The 16,584-nt window shown below is 43.1% G+C and overlaps 2 protein-coding genes across 4 annotated transcripts in view; both read left to right on the top strand.

The window, feature by feature from the left end:
• The window catches only part of USP54 (ubiquitin specific peptidase 54), a gene marked incomplete at both ends in the record, with an annotated part of 71,107 nt that extends 67,706 nt beyond the window's left edge, over positions 1 to 3,401 (top strand). Inside the window, 2 exon segments of the mRNA XM_079718829.1 lie at positions 607 to 793; positions 2,842 to 3,401. Of these exon segments, the coding sequence (XP_079574955.1) occupies positions 607 to 793; positions 2,842 to 3,401 (747 nt within the window).
• Positions 3,402 to 6,262: 2,861 nt separating this feature from the next.
• Positions 6,263 to 16,584, top strand: part of PPP3CB (protein phosphatase 3 catalytic subunit beta) — a gene marked incomplete at both ends in the record, with an annotated part of 47,216 nt that continues 36,894 nt past the window's right edge. For all 3 annotated transcript variants that reach the window (XM_079719250.1, XM_079719251.1, XM_079719249.1), the window contains one exon: positions 6,263 to 6,347. In XM_079719250.1, the coding sequence (XP_079575376.1) occupies positions 6,263 to 6,347 (85 nt within the window). The remainder of the gene's footprint in view (positions 6,348 to 16,584) is intronic.

Here is a 16,584-nt window from a genome sequence, read left to right as displayed (position 1 = left end):
CAATATTTATAGAGAGTGTAGAATTTTCTTTTTCAATCTCTCAGACTTTCTGAATTTCTCTCATTTCTTCTCTATTTTTAATTTCTTAATTTTTAAATTTTTAATTATGTATTTTTTTTAGAGGCTTTTGTTACTTTTTTTTTTTTTTTTTTTTTTTTAGCCATGCTGAGCAGCTTGTGGGATCTTCATTCCCTGACCAGGGATTGAACCCGCGCCCTTGGCAATGAAAGCACATAGTCCTGGACCGCCAGGGAATTCCCCTCTTCTCTATTTTTAAATTTCTATCACAGTCTTTCTAATTCTACTATTAGCATTAAGGAGTTTGCTAAAGACCGTGATGTTAAGTTTGGGAAGGTGAGGGTTATGAGGAAGATAGATTAAGGGACGAGAATCTATAGTTTGGTGTCTCCAGTTCATAGTGGTCAGGATGTTTCCTAGAGGGGCTGATAGGGAGAGTGACAAGTAAATTGGGTCCCTCTCTAGATTAAGGAATGCTTGTACTCTAGTTCCTTCCATCTCCCCCTGCTTTCCTCACTGTTTACCCAGCCATATCCTGCTGTGTGTTAATCCTCATCTCTATGTTTTTTTGTCTTGTCTCATTATAAGGATTCATCAAACGCGAGGAAAAAGCCTTTGGAAACCGGGCACCGTTGTTCCAGCTCCTCTTCCCTCCCTGTCATCCATGACCCTCCTGTGTTTCTCCTTGGTCCCCAACTCTACCCATCCCAACCACAGTTCCTGTCCCCAGATGTCTTGATGCCCAACGTGGCAGGGGAGCCCCATAGACCCCCAGGTAACTCTCCCCCCAATCTACTATTATGTGCTGGAATGTGGTACATTTCCAGGGACTTGGAAGAATCAAATCAGTACACCTGTTGGGGGGTGGGGGAAGAGGGGTCACAGGTGGGGTTGTAAAGGGATATGAATTACTGCTTTAAAGATGAAGCACTGATCTAGATGAATTATGATTAAATCATTTCTTGGGCAACATGGTCTAGACCAGAGCTCCCAGAACCTAACTACCCATGAAAATGAATTGCTTCAGTCATGATAGGGTATGCTTTTAAGTGACCAAGGGGAGTTAATACCCAGTCTTTAGGATCCCCCAAAACAGGAAGTGTCATCTCTATCAGCTAGTTTCCTCTCCTTCCATCCCGAGTCTCAGATGAGCAATGGTCTAGGACAGCAGTCCCCAACCTTTTTGGCACCAGGGACCAGCTTCGTGGAAGACAATTTTTCCACAGATGGGAGGGCCAGGGGGGATGGTTTGGGGATGATTCAAGCGCATTACATTTATTGTGCATTTTACTTCTATTACTATTACATTGTAATATATAATGAAATAATTATACAGCTCGCCATAATGCTGACAGGAGGCAGAGCTCCAGCGGTAAAGCGAGTGATGGGGAGCGGCTGTAAATACTGATGAAGCTTCGCTTGCTCCCTTGCTGCTCACCTCCTGCTGTGTGGCCTGGTTCCTAACAGACCATGGACCGATAGCAGACCGTGGCTCAGGGGTTGGGGACCCCTGATCTAGTAGGACGAGGTGTGAATGGGAAACTTGGAAAGATCCTTGGAATATCCATGCCATGTATAGAGACCCAGACAATCCTGGGGAAGGTGGACAGTATCCTTTTGGCTTTGACCCTCCACAGCTAGATTTGTTCCTTTTCCTCCTTATGGGCCGAATCTACAGTTTAAGGCAGTGATTCTCAACGGGAAAGGGGAGGTGCTACTGGCATCTAGTGGGTAGAGGGGCCAGGGATGCTGCTAAACATCCAGCAATGCACAAGCAGTTTCCTTGCACACCCCATCCCACCCCCAAAACAAAGAATTGTCAGCCCAAAATATCAGTAGAGCTGAGGTTGAGAAACCTGTCTGTGGATATGTAAATCCCCAGGGCAAGGGATGGTTGTCATTCTTAGAACAGAAGATAGAGTAGTATTGTTGATATTTGTGTCCAAATTTTAGGGAGCTTTGGATACGCAGGCCTTCTGGATAAATGGACTTCATATTACTCAGTGGAACAGCCAGGTAGCCAGCCTCCTTTGACAGTTATTAGAGGTATCTGATTAGTCAGGCAGCATTTATTGCAACTTGTTTTGCACCAAATGCTACAGTGAATACAGGGGAGAAAGAAAGCAGCTTTCTGCTCTCAAAGAGCTCAGAGTTTCAATAGTCAGATATATATATGTGTAAGTATAGTACAGGTGTTGATGGAATTTTAAAATAAAGAATGAAAAATATTGTTTAGAAGTGATTTTTGGAAAATTAGTTATTTTGTTTCTTTTAAGTAAAGGGGAATCAATGTATAGAAAAGGCATTCCACATTATGTATGTGGGAGTGGTGCAAACAAAAGCAGAGATCTTGGAGAATGAGCAAGAATGTAAGCAGACACAGCTTAACTTCAGTGAAGATACCATGTTAAGAAAAACTGAGTGATGTTTTGGAGTGGTGGCTCTAAAGAGTAAAGTTGTCACAGTGAGAACATATATTTGCAATATTAGAGAGCCATTTGTGTGTGACTCTGTGTGTGTGTGTGTGTGTGTCTGTCTGTCTGTCTGTCTTTTGGAGGAAGGATTATAGTGCAGTGAGATAGAAGTATGGCAACATCCAGGAGACTGTTTCATTTGCACAGGTTGGAGGTAAGAGACTTGATTTTAATGTTTATTAAGAATTTTAAAAAATGAAATTAAAAGCAAAACTAGGTTCCTTCTTTCCCTTATGTGTATGTTCTTGAAGAGGTGGGGAGTTGGAAGGAACAGCCAGAAATGGTCCTCTGGAAAGGAGAATGGTTTTACTGAAGATGCTCAATCGTTGGGTTTCTTTTCTCTTCCCAGGAACTTCGAGGAGTGTCCGGCAGTTTCTGGCTATGTGTGACAGGGGTGAAACTTCCGAAGCGGTCAAGCACACAGGAAGGACTTTGAACTACCGGAGTCTCCCCCATCGTTCCAGAACAGATGCCTCGCGGGGAGCGTGGTCAGAGACCAACCAGCATATTGGCGCCAGATTCCTGACTACTCCAGAGTGCAAGCCTCAGCTAACCCACACTGCCACACTACCAGAGAGACACCAGGGCCTTCAGGTTCTTCATGCTCAGTCCTGGGAGGATCTTTTCCATTCACCCTCCCACCCTCCCATTGTTTACCCTGTGTCCCTACCGTCAAGCAGTCTTCGTGTACCCCTGAGGTCAGCTTGGAATTCAGGTCCTATTCCAGGGGTTCGAGCCCCTGGTCCTCGAAGAGTAGATATGCCCCCAGATGATGACTGGAGGCAAAGCAGTTATACCCTGCAATCTGGACACAGGAGGACAGGGAGAGAGGAGTTTCTGTTTGTTCTAGCAGATGCCCCTGGAAGAGAGCAGATCAGGGCTAGAGCCCTGCAGCACAGCAGGTGGTAAAGGTCACCCCTTTCCTCTCCTGGAGCCACAGCTTTCTCTGTTAAACTGTATTGCAGCAGAGTTGGTACCCTGCATCCCTGCTGGGGCTGTGCTAGTCTCATCTCAACATAGAGTTGGCACCTTCTCCTAGGGGTGCCAGGAACTGCTAAAGAGGCCTGGCTCTTTGAGAGGGAATATTTGAAATTCCAATTTCCATTCACCTAGCAAAAGGAAGCAGCTGCTGTTTAGGGCTTTATTTGACCCACCTTAAAGATGAATCCATATTACTCTGGACACTAGCCATTCCTTAGGATCTTAGGGTCACCATTTTATTCCTGAATACTCTATGCCCCCACCTCCACCTGAGCCCTCGTATTCTGTTCCTTATTATATTACCAACTTCTTTGTTTTATCCACCTGTCCCTATTACCTGACCTTCTGTCTTCCCAATCCACCATCCTTGGAGGGACATGTAGCCCTGTAGTCTTGGTCTTGACCACATCATTCAGGCTAACCCACCTGCCCAGATTGTTCCTCTGCCCTCAAACTTTTGGCCTAGAATGCGAGGCTGCCAACATAACAATTGCTCTTCTGAACAGATGGAGTCAGGCACACTAACATACCCTCCTGTCCTCAGCAGCAGAGCCATTACTGCCACTCGCTCAGTCGCCGTTGTAAACCCTGAGAGTCAGCTGAACTATTTTAGGGCCAAACATACTGTTTTTGTAAAGTATTTTTCATTAATAAATCTATAAGATAGTTCTATTTAATTCCTTGTCACTTAATTGTCTATTTAATCCCTTTTGTATGCTCTTGCTCTTTTGTATTGGGGTGGGGAAGCCTGGAGAAGCAAGAAATACCAATTCCCAGTGGCCTGGGGCTCTGTATATGGCTTTTGACTGAGTGAAAGTGAGGAGCCAAAGAGGAATTGAAGGATAGTTGAAGGGTATATATTCAAGGTAGGAGTCAATGGGTCCTAATATGGAGTGACTTTCCTTGTTATTATTGCCACTAGTATATTTTCTATCCTTTCCTGCCAAGAGGCACTCAACACTCTCCTTCCCTCCTTAGGGAGATTTTCTGGGGATTCAAACTCCTCTTACAAACTCACTCCTGATCTAGGTACTCTTGGTGCCCTCCCTCTACAAGTTTGTGATGCGCCTCGTATCCTTTCCTTGCTCCTTCCCGTGGCTGCCGCTCCCCTTCCCCTGTGGAATTATTGCACTTCCATGCCAGAAAGATCCATTTTCACCCCTGCCTCACTCCCAAATTCACCTCCCTCTAAAAAATATTTTGTGAGTTCCCTTTGCAAAGAATACCCATTGGGCATTTCTCTTCTCTTTTACCCCAGCTCTCACGATCACTGAGATTGACAAACAGAAGAGGTAGAAAGCTGCTCTTTGAGACCTTTGAACAACTTCTTATCTAATTATCACCATCTATTATGAACAGATTCTGAGCACATGTAGTATTGAGCAGGAGGATGGGCAGGCATTTCTCACCCTATGCTACTTGAATCCTATGCCATCAAGATACATAGATCTTAGTGGATATGCTGGTCTCTGTTGATGATCCAGTACCTTTCCTGGTGTCATACACACACTCTTCTTCTAATAATTATTAATTGAACAGTCAGTTCTTTTTTTTTAAATTAATTAATTTATTTTTGCTGCACTGGGTCTTCTTTGCTGTGCACGGGCTTACTCTAGTTGCGGCGAGCGGGGGCTACTCTTTGTTGTGGTGCTCGGGCTTCTTATTGCGGTGGCTTCTCTTGTTGCGGAGCACAGGCTCTAGGTGCGTGGGCTTCAGTAGTTGTGGCTCTCGGGCTCAGTAGTTGCGGCACGCAGGCTCTAGAGTGCAGGCTCAGTAGTTGTGGCGCACGGGCTTAGTTGCTCCACACCACGTAGGATCTTCCGGGACCAGGGCTCGAACCCGTGTCCCCTGCATTGGCAGGCAGATTCTTAACAACTGTGCCACCAGGGAAGTCCCGAACAGTCAGTTTTTGTCCCACTACTCCGTTCCCCATGAGTGTCCGTCTCTATAAAGTTTCCATAGAAAACCTGGGCCCACATTTCTGTATATGCAGAGAAATATCCTGTGAGGTATTTCTTATGAGGAACTAATTTCCAATTCCCTACTTGCTCCTCTGCCTTCGTAATCTCTGTTTTCTGAATGAATCAAGAGGGAGGCTGTGTCCTTTTCAGGTGAACTCTGTACTCTTTGAACATCTCTTGGTGTCATCCCTTTCTTTCCTTTTACCTGTTTTGATTCTTAACCCTTGGAGCCTAGTCTGCTCTACCTGCATTGTTACTCTGTGCCTCCAGACTCTTGACAGTTCCAGGCTCTAAACACAAAGGTCAGTCAGATTCTCTCTCAGACTCCATTCTGAACTGTTGCTTTGCTCTAGAATCTAGAATGCTTCCTCTATTTCTCCTTTCAGTTACCAACCAAAGTACCCGGATTCGGTGGTCAAATTGTTATATATTTTTTCTCTATTAGTAGGAGATTCTTAGGTTTGATCAAGTCTCCGCATCTTACTGGGAGCTCCATAAAAGCCGGTGTCGTGTTCCCTAGCACTCATTCACCGCAGCAACTAGATGCAGACAGCCATCTCTTCTCACTCTTTTGTTTCTGCCTGCCCAGAATTTTCACCTGGTCCCTTGGCTCGTCCCGTTTCTCTCCTAGCCTCAGTAATTTTGCCCAAGTCCCTAGAGCCTGCTCCGCCCCCGCCCCCGCACGCGCGGTGCATGCCGGTCTTAGCCCCTCTGTAGGGAAAGAGGGTCCGCCATGTTCCCCGGCGGCGCCGCCGCTTGGCTCTGGTAGCCGCCGCCCCCGCCCCCAACCCCGCCCGGCCCAGCGCCTAGCCGAGCCCCGGGCCCAGCATGGCCGCCCCGGAGCCGGCCCGGGCTGCACCGCCCCCACCCCCGCCCCCGCCGCCCCCTCCCGGGGCTGACCGAGTCGTCAAAGGTGAGAGGTGGACGAAGCCCTGAGGGCCTGGCCTGAGGAGGTAGCTGTGTGAGGGCGGGCGGGAGACCGTCCCCTCCGGAGCGGGCCCGGAAGGGCGGGCGAATGACTGGCTGCCTCCCTTGGGGAGTGGCCCCTGGGCGGGCCCCTGCTGGGCTGGGCTGAGTCGGTGGCGGCGGCTCCGCGGTCTCTCGCTTGCCTTCTGGCCGAGGCGGGGTTTCGCTCTGGGGGTCTCCTAGCCGAAGGGGTGAGGCTACTAGTCGCAGTGAGCCCCTTTCTTTTCCTGCCCGGTCTGTCACAAGCGGCCCAGAGGCCGCGATTAGCTTCCTGCACCGCGACAGCTGCACGCCTGGCTTGCCGGGGCGGACCGAGGGTCTCGGAGACCTTCAGCCACGCGGGGCCGGGCGATGAGCAGTCAGAAATCACCTCGGCTTTGGCCCATGTCTGCTCCCCCAATGACAGCCGTCTGCCCTATTCGCGCCTAGTTAGCGCCAGCCGCAGGGGTTCGCGCTCGGCCCTCAGGTGTCACCCCGCGCGGAAATTGGGGGAACTGTATGGGATCGGACAAGGGTGAAGGGACGAGCCAGAATTTGGGGGCCCCGGCTTTAAGTGCAGAATAGATGGAAAAAAGACAGCATAAAAGAGAAAAAATCTTCAGGGATAGGAAGAAGCATTTACGTAGAAAACCGTCAACACTCTTTGGCCAAAGGCCAAGAGAGGTTAGCCCTCCTTTGAAGGCAGACACCCACACACTCCCCCTAGAAGAAAAAATTAAATATTTCTCAGCTGGTGCAGAATTTATGGTTGTTTAACGACCACAGGCCAGCAGATTAATTTAAAATAGAGAAATTGAGGGCTAATTGAGAGTTGCTTAAGATTTCCACGCTCTCTGGGAGAGCCCATCAACTTCAAGCACTGCTGCGGAGGTGAAAAACATAATTTCAAATGATTTTTCTTTATCCTGTAGCTTGGTCAATAAATTGAAATCATTTTAGAATAAAGGTTTCCTTATTGTATCACATTTATTTCTGAAAGATAGATACTTCTTTTATTTATTTATTTATTTCATTCAGCTTCTTAAGTATATTGGCACAATGTAAACACTGTTAGCCCAGTTTTGGAAATCTGACAAGATATGTTTTCATTAAAATATTTAAAAACAAGAAAAACTTTTTCCTTTGTGTTTTTTTAATTTTAATTTGTCAATTCGAGTCTCCTTTAATAATAATAACACTAATTTGTATCTAGGCTATGTAGATAATTTAAAAAACTTAATAGTATATCTGTTCAGGCCAGTTATTGGAATGAACTTAAAAAAGAGTTTATGGAATCCTTGTCCTGAGAAATCTTTTAGAAAAGAGAAAGAAAAAAGATTGGTAGTTCAGGCATTCATCCTATCGTGAAATCCTGAAGTTCTGTGGGGGTGGGAATAGGAGACATGGGCTGCCTGTTAATTTGCTGACAGTATACTTGTGCTGTCTGTTAATTTCCCTGGGTACTTTTCAGCCTACTATTAGATGGGACAACCAGTCACATTGCTGAACAGTGAGTTTATGCTCTCCTTATGCTTGTGAATCTTCTTGTTTCTTGTCAAATATGTGGTAATATTTCCCTTGTACTGCTTTAATACAGTAAAAATAAGATTCCAGACATAAGGCATATTCCTTAGGGGTGAGTTTTGAATGCAAGACACAGTCATGTTTGCAGTTTATTGGTATGAAATAAAAGTCATTTGATTTAGGTAAATAGGAGTTTGTTGGTAAGAAAATTACAGTTTAGTAGAGCTCATGGATATAAGATCTCATGTGCTTTGTAGTATATTCTTCAAGACAACTTTCATTTCTTCATGGAATTTGTTAGCTAGTTGAAATGACTGATATGGATCACATGCTTTAGATATAGTGTGCAACAGACTGGTTTGTGCTGCTCATGGAGTCTCTGGCTTCCTTGGAAGTTACTGGGAAACTTATCTTTCGTACAGAAATCTCCTTTTAGATTTCGTCTTCAAGCTTTTCTTGTCTTTCTCAGTCAATAATTGTACTCTAATGTTGCATTTGATGACAAAGAACACCAGCTTCTTGAAGATATATGACCACAGTGCTAGTTCAACTTAGGTTTAACTTGTTAAGAATCCAGATTTCTTTTTTTTTCCTTTTCCTTTTTTTTTTTTTTTTTTTTGCGGTACGCGGGCCTCTCACTGTTGTGGCCTCTCCCGTTGCGGAGCACAGGCTCCGGACGCGCAGGCTCAGTGGCCATGGCTCACGGGCCTAGCCCCTCCGCGGCATGTGGGATCTTCCCGGACCGGGGCACGAACCCGTGTCCCCTGCATCGGCAGGCAGATTCTCAACCACTGCGCCACCAGGGAAGCCCCAGATTTCTTTTAAGTCCAGTATGTGCTAGTTTTGCATCAGTACCATTTCATAGTAGTAAGTTATGGAGACCATCGTTGACGTTGAATACAAGTAGTCTTTTACTCCCTGAAACTTTTCCTTGTGGTCTCTAAATTTTATATTCTTACACTTCTAGTCAGGAGGCCTATATTTTATGGTCACATAGGTTTTGAAGGGGAAATAGGTCTTTCTGTGTTTAATATCAAATGCCTGAAATTCACATCATGTGAAGTTTGAGATCTTGGAATACTATAGGTGATTCATGTATAAATTATCTATTCACTGAAATTATTAGTGGTAATTCCATATCCCTGATTATGGATGATTAGGTTTCCTGGCTAGTTAAAGCAGTTCAGTTCTGAGCCTGCTCCAGCTGCTGGCTCTGGTCAAATTCTGTTTGAAAGTTGGTGTAGCCCAAGTGGTTTAGGTGAGATAGTATGCCCTCTTGACAATTTTCTGTTAAGCATTTTTCTATCTTTAGCTAAGATAGGAAGTTGAAAATAAGAAAATAGAAACAAACTAGGAAAAACAGCTGATTGTATTGGCGTGAATGCCTTATTGACACATCAGCAAAATTTGTGTGTGTAATTTAAGTATAAACCCCTGAATTTATGTATATTGCTCTCCCTCCTTGCCCGGAAATTTGCTTGACCTGAATTGTTCAGGCACTTCCTTTTCTTTCCAGATACTTTTAAAATGTACTTTTTGCTGTATAGATGAGGTCCCAGATTTGTAAAACTAGATTATCCCTTGAGATTATTAAATCTATTACTCCTGATACAAAAATTCACCTTTATCGCTTAGAATGCATTGTCTGTATTGTGTATATGTTCATTTTGGCACCCACAATGTGACTCTCTTTTGCATTCAACGTGTTTTCTTTATTTCATAGGTTATATTATCCTTATCTCTTAAATTATCAGACTTCCAGATTGAACCAAAATGCTAAAGAGTGTGCTTTGTAAGTTTTTTAGCTATTATATATCTGATGGGCAGCCTTATGATTCATTTAGGTTCTCTTGCCAGCTGCCCTGCTTATAAACCTGAGGCTAACGTGTTTTCCAGTACCTTAGCTTTATTAGGATTGCTTATTTTCATTACAGATTTTTAGATGATCCACATAGGTCTTGGGGTCACATAGCTACTTCAATGTTTTTTACTAGTTCTATTTCATTATATTTTATTTTATTTTATTTTATTTTATTATTATTATTATTTTTTGCTGTACACGGGCCTCTCACTGTTGTGGCCTCTCCCATTGCGGAGCACAGGCTCCGGACGCGCAGGCTCAGCGACCATGGCTCACGGGCCCAGCCTCTCCGCGGCATGAGGGATCTTCCCAGACCGGGGCACGAACCCGTATCCCCTGCATCGGCAGGCGGACTCTCAACCACTGCGCCACCAGGGAAGCCCCTTTCATTATATTTTAAAGCAACTTGAATTTTAATTTTTGTTTACAAAAGCTATTTTGTGGACTTACCTATCTAAAAAAGATAACTCTTGAAAATGATTTTTCTTTTTCTTTCCACCTTCGTTAAACTGTTCAACATACTAAAATAAATCTTCAGTACCATGTGTCCTAGAGAAAGCAAAGGAACAGAGAATATTGTGTGTGTGAGAGAGAGAGAGAGAGAGGGAGAGAGAGAGAGAGAGAGAATGCGCATGAGAAGGAAAGAGAACACTGGCAACAAGTCATCTTGGAAAATGCCAAGGAGGAAATACAGCTGCTCAGTAGTGAGGCAAAAGCTTTAGGTTCAGAGCTATTGAATGAATTGGCAAGAGTTATAAGGAAAAGTTTGGTGAAAGAATTTTGATTTATTAGATGAGGTGTGTTTTAGTGCCAATCATATGACTTCATTTCGTTATAAAAATGTTTATTTATACACAGAGATGAAATAAGCTAAAGCTAATTGGCATCCTTGTATGGTATGTAAAATTTATTTTGGAAATTCAAAGTAATCAAATAGCAAATATTTATTTAGTACCTGCTGTATAGCTAAAAACTGTAGGGAAACAACAGAAGTGTGAAAGGTAAAATACAGTCTTGGTCCTTGGGGAAATAAGCACTCATGAAAAGTTAATCATTTATGTCATAAGGCTGGGTGTGATTAATAATTGCCAGATAAGTGGCAGACCCAGCAAGCTGAGTTCAAAGGAGGTAGTGAGGATTCTGGACTGGAGTGGTCTAGCAAGGGTTTGTATGGGAGGAAAGAGGCCTTGAAGGATGGGTAAGATTCAAATAAGCAAAAGATTGGGAACATTTATTTGTGCAACATTTATCGAGTATGTGCTTTGTACCAGACATAATACTAGGCATTAGGGATACAGAATTGAATTAAGTAAGATAGATTCTCTTGGAGGCAGTCTGGTGGGGGAGACATTATTGCAAATAAATAATATAATGAATTAGATACAAAGTGCTGTTGGAGCTGTAAAAAAGGAATTAACTGTCTTAATTGGAGGGAAACTTTACTGAAAGGATTATGTTTTGAGCGGAGCCTTAAAGGATGAGTAGAATTTCTCCAGATATAAGGTAGGGCTGCGATAGAGAAAATATTTTCTGGTAGAGAAAACAGCAACAGAAAGGCATGGAATTTGAAAAAAGCATGAAATGTGTGACAGTATTGTGTAAAGTTCTTGGCAAGCAGGAGATGAAGTTGGAAAGGATTTTTTGTACACGAAATTGAGGATCTGAAACTTAAGCTAAGCAGTATAGCCTCTGGATGATTAAGAACACTGGATGATTAAGCCTCTGGAGTGAGACTGCCTGGGTTTGAACCTAGTTCTACTTTAGCCTTTTCACTGAGGACAAGATACTTAATATCACCAAACCTCAATTTTCTCATCTGCAAAATAGAGTTAATAATATGGGATTTTTGAAGGATTAATAGAGACAATTCATGTAAAATTTGTACCGCAGTGCCTGGCCTGACACATGGTAAGTACTCAACTAATGGTAGCCATCACCATTATTACTATTGAAGGTTTTAAAGTAAAGGAATGACCCAGTATTTTGGCTTTTGAAAGCTAACGTGATATTGTGTAGAATGAAATATTATAATGGGAGAGGCTTAAATCAGGATGTCAGAAGATTAATGGAGTAGTCCAAGTGCAGAATGACCACAGCATGAATTAAGAGAAAGAGAAAAACCAGATATGACACAAATTCTGAGTAATATTAGAAAGTAGATATATTGGATCAGTGACTGGATGTGGGAATGAAACAGGTGGAAGAGCAAACCTTTTTGAGAAAACAGTAATCAAACTAATTTTGCTTTAGTGATTGTTTGAGCATTGGTAGTTGAAAGCAGAAGAGATTGGAGTGACATGGAAGGTACTGGGAATGGTTAAGAAAGACTTTGAAAATAAGTTTCAGGCTTTTCTTCCCTTTATTCTTTAGTCCTTAAGAAACCACCCCAAATTTTTGGGTAGATTTGTCTACCTATGCTTTGTACAAAAAAGGGGAGGAAAAGTAGAGATTTTAGTTAGAGTTTTCTCGTACACAAAGTAATAAGAACTTGAACTAGCATTGCAGCAATGGAGGTGTTAAAAAAAAAAAAAGAATTTGAAGAATCAGTAGGACTTGGAGTCCAGAAAGAGAACAATGACACCAAAATTTTAAGTCAGAGTAACAGAGAATGATGATACCATAACAAGAATAAGCCAGGAAAGGGAACCAGTTTTTTTTTTGTTTTTTTTTTTTGGCGGTATGCGGGCCTCTCACTGCTGTGGCCTCTCCCGTTGCGGAGCACAGGCTCCGGACGCGCAGGCCCAGCGGCCATGGCTCACGGGCTCAGCCGCTCCGCGGCACGTGGGATCCTCCCAGACCGGGGCATGAATCCGTGTCCCCTGCATCGGCGGGCGGACTCCCAACCACTACGCCACCAGGGAAGCCCTTGGGAACCAGTTTTTGAGGGAAGGTTATTGTGTTAAAAGAACCACCACAAATTAAAAGGAATCCAAGGGATACCTAGAAATTTTGGAGACGGTGTTGTAGGATCTGCTGAATCTTTCTTTAGAGCATGCTTCTACCCGTGGCATCTGAATGGGTTATACCGTTCTTGGTGAAGAGGAGAGTTTTGATGACTCTTTTAGTCAGAAGAGCATTGTCATTGTGTTGGTATAAGACAGATAGTACTGGAGTAGCATTCTGAAGAACTCAGCTTCAATCATGGCTGTACCCCTTACTAGTTGAAACACCTTGAGAGAGCCATTAACTTATCTGAACGTGTTATCCTATTTGTGCAATTGAGATAAAACTTACCCTACTGAACTCACAGGATGTCTCTGAGAATCATAGCGTTATGTATGTGAAAGCAGTTTGTAAACTGTAAATAAAGCACTATAAATATATTGTCATTGCTACATAAATTAGTGTAAGATAAGTAATTTAGAAACTGTAACTAATGTATCATTAATTCACTAGACATTAGTATACATGTTCTAATCACTAGGTATGTAGAGATGAAAGACAGCTCCCTCGCCTTCAAGGAGCTCATAAGCTTGAGGAGGAGACAAGATACTTACAGTACAATTGATAAGTGCCATGATGTAGGTGTGCATCATATGCTTTGCTATGGGACCACAAGGAGGGGGCACCATTAACCTAGCCTGGGAACAGGAAACGTTTTCAAGAATTGGAACACTGAAATGAGGTTTAAGGACAAGGAGAAGTTAGACAAAAGGTGGGAATAGTGTACCTCCAAATAATAGGGCGTGCGAAGTACAGAGATTTTTTAAAAGTGATGTAACTTTAAAAATGAAAATTAAATATCTGAAGTATAGGATGTGTCCGGAATGTGAGTTAGTGGCAAAAGATGAGGGTTGGAAATGTAGGTAAGGGTCAGATTACAAGGGATCTCATATAGTATGTTAAGAGACACAATTTGGATTTTATATGATGAAGCCAGTCTTGAAACAGGAGGATGTTGAGATTTGAATTTTAAAAAGTATTCTGAGTTATTGTGAAGCATGGGCAAAATTGAAAAGATTTTAGTAATTTTAGAAGAAAAAAAAAAGCCCTTATTCAGTGTCCCAGGACCAAAGGGACAAAACCAGATCAGAGAATTATTTAGGACCTATTGACCATGTTATGGCGAGGAAGAAAAAGACTTCTAGGATAATTTCCAGATGAGTAGCTATATTGCTGATAGTATAGAGGACATTAAGTTTTGGACATATTAAATTTAAGATACTTACGGAACATCCAAATGAAGATATTTGATAGTTTAATAGGATTTGGAGTTTAGTTAGGGGCAGGGTCTGGACTGAATAATCTATTTGGGAGTACACAAAATATAGATTTTAGTTGAAGCCATAGTTATGAATGAGAGGAGTGTGATATGAGGGCCAAGGACAGAATCCTAGGTCACACTGTCCTAGGACCAGAAAAAGGACTAGAAGTTCATGAAATAGGCTGATCAGGTATGACCAGAGAATTGAGAGAAAAACCAGGTGAGTGAGTTCAAGAACCCAAGAGAGGAGAGAGATATAAGGTGAAGGAATAGAGCAGAAGCCAGATAAATGTGGATTGAGGAAAGTAGACAAAAAAGTGATAAAATGAAGCTATACCCTGTAGATTACTCTTTCAAGAAGCTTAGTTGTAAAATAAGGGATATATAGTAGAAACAGGGATGAGGAGTAAGGGAGAATTACTTGTTGGGGTTGTTTTTAAGATCATAGAGACTTTAGTACAGTCTCCCCTCAGTATCTGTGGGGATTTGGTTCCAGGATACCCCTCCCCATTCCAAAATCCGTGGATGCTCACTCAAGTCCCTTATGTAAAATGTTTTAGTATTTGCATATAACCTACCTATATCCTCACATTTACTTTAAATCATCTCTAAATTACTTATAATACCTAATACAATGTAAATGCTATGTGAATAGTTGCCAGAGAGGCAAATTCAAGTTTTGCTTTTTGGAACTTTCTGGAACTTTATTTTTAAAATATTTTCTATCCGTCGTTGGTTGAATCTGCACAGGCAAGCCTGTGGTTGTGGAGGGCTGGTTGTATGTTTATCTGCTCAAAGGGAAGAACCAATGGAGAGTCAGAGGCAGAAGAAACAGAATAGGGGCATGGGTGGGTGGGAAGGGTGAACTGAAGTGAAGAAGTTGGGGGAGTGGGATTCAGAGCACAGTAGAATGTTTAGTATTGGATGGACGGAATACCTCTTCCCTGATAGGAAGAAATGTAAAGTGGATACTGGCATAGATGTGGATGGAGAGGGACAGAAAAGTGACATTTGGCTTGAAGGTCTCAATTTTCTCTGAAAAAGATGCAAGTTGACTACTGAGTAAGAGAGAAATTAAGTGTAGTGTTCAAGGAAGAGGTGATCATTTGAAATCTCCACTGTGGAGAATGGGAGAGAGCACAGACTAGAACGTTTAATAGGATTGATGGCTAGTGCTAGTGACCAACTAAGTTGGAGACTGTGAATTTGTAGTAGCACTGAGCTGTTTTGATGATTTTTTTTTGTGTGTGTGTGGTACGCAGGCCTCTCACTGTTGTGGCCTCTCCCGTTGCGGAGCACAGGGTCCGGACGCGCAGGCTCAGTGTCCATGGCTCACGGGCCCAGCCGCTCCGCGGCATGTGGGATCTTCCCGGACCGGGGCACGAACCCGTGTCCCCTGCATCGGCAGGCGGACTCTCAACCACTGCGCCACCAGGGAAGCCCTGTTTTGATGATTTTATACTTAGCATCCAAGTTTAGAAACTAACTCATCCAGGAATTGGAGTTTTGTAAGTAGGGTGGGTAGAAGGACAAAAGGACTTTAAACAATTCAGGATGTTGTTTAAAAAGTGGGTGGGTGATGGAATAGCTTCAAAATTGCAGCAAGCAAAGGTATCCAGAAGGGGGTTGATTAGGAGAGGCTGTCCACGTTCTTGATATAATTGGAGAACAGATGAAGAAAAGGGAGTGAATCTGAAAGGATTAGAGATTTTGATCATGGAGTAAGAGATTAGAATTCAGGATTTCAGAGCTGGAGCAGAAATTATGGCTAAGGCTAGGGAAATTGAAGTAGAATGGAGCTCAAACCTCTCAGTTCTTGGGTTTACGTAGGTCATCCACATGGACATTGATGATGGTGGTGCTTAGAGTGGAGAAGGCTTTCGAACCAGGAAACTGAGTTTCATGTGAGAGATGACCAGAAATTTAGTAGATGGCTGGGACAAGAATAAACTAGCCAGAAGTCATGAAACTCAAACGAGGAAGCATTTTCTTCTTCACGGGAGTGATGATGTTGGAAGTGGTAGTGGGGAGCTGAAAGAAGACTGTAGCCTTTTCTGCTCAAATAGTGGAGTGTGGAAAAATGAGCATCGTCAACTTTGAAAAAAGTGTTTCAGAAGTGTTGTCCTTCAGGAGGACTAAGATTTAATTAAGCTAGAGAGATGAAGACAGCATTCTGTGAAGAGCTAAAATGTGTGTGTGCGTGCGCCCACGCATGTGCACACAGGAAAGAAGGGTGAATTTTTTTTTTTTTTTTATAATGGGAATTCTGCAGGCCTCAATGAAGAGGATTGGGAGGGAGGAGAACAGCCTGAGGATGGCATGGTGTGAACAAAAGAAATACAGAGAAAAAAATCAGGAGGAACTTTATTTTGAACCGTTGCCAGTAATGGCAATGGTGAGAAGCACAGACATCTGAATGATACTTTGGAGTAGTTTTCAGGTGGCACAGGCTGCACCCCAGTTGGTGTTGGAGGCCTCACGGGGCTAATAGTCTGCAGCCTTTGCTTAGAGTTGGGCAACAGGATTAGTTAAGTCCCAGGATTTCTTACCATTAGTAGAAAAAGTAAGATCTCTGCTCTTCCCCCATCCTTGATCAGTCTGTGTCCCTGGGTTATT

This window comes from Hyperoodon ampullatus (genome assembly GCF_949752795.1).
Source record: "Hyperoodon ampullatus genome assembly, chromosome: 1".
Taxonomy (NCBI): Eukaryota; Metazoa; Chordata; class Mammalia; order Artiodactyla; family Ziphiidae; genus Hyperoodon; species Hyperoodon ampullatus.
Note: the sequence above shows the minus strand (reverse complement) of the source record. Positions and strands in the feature narration are given on the sequence as shown.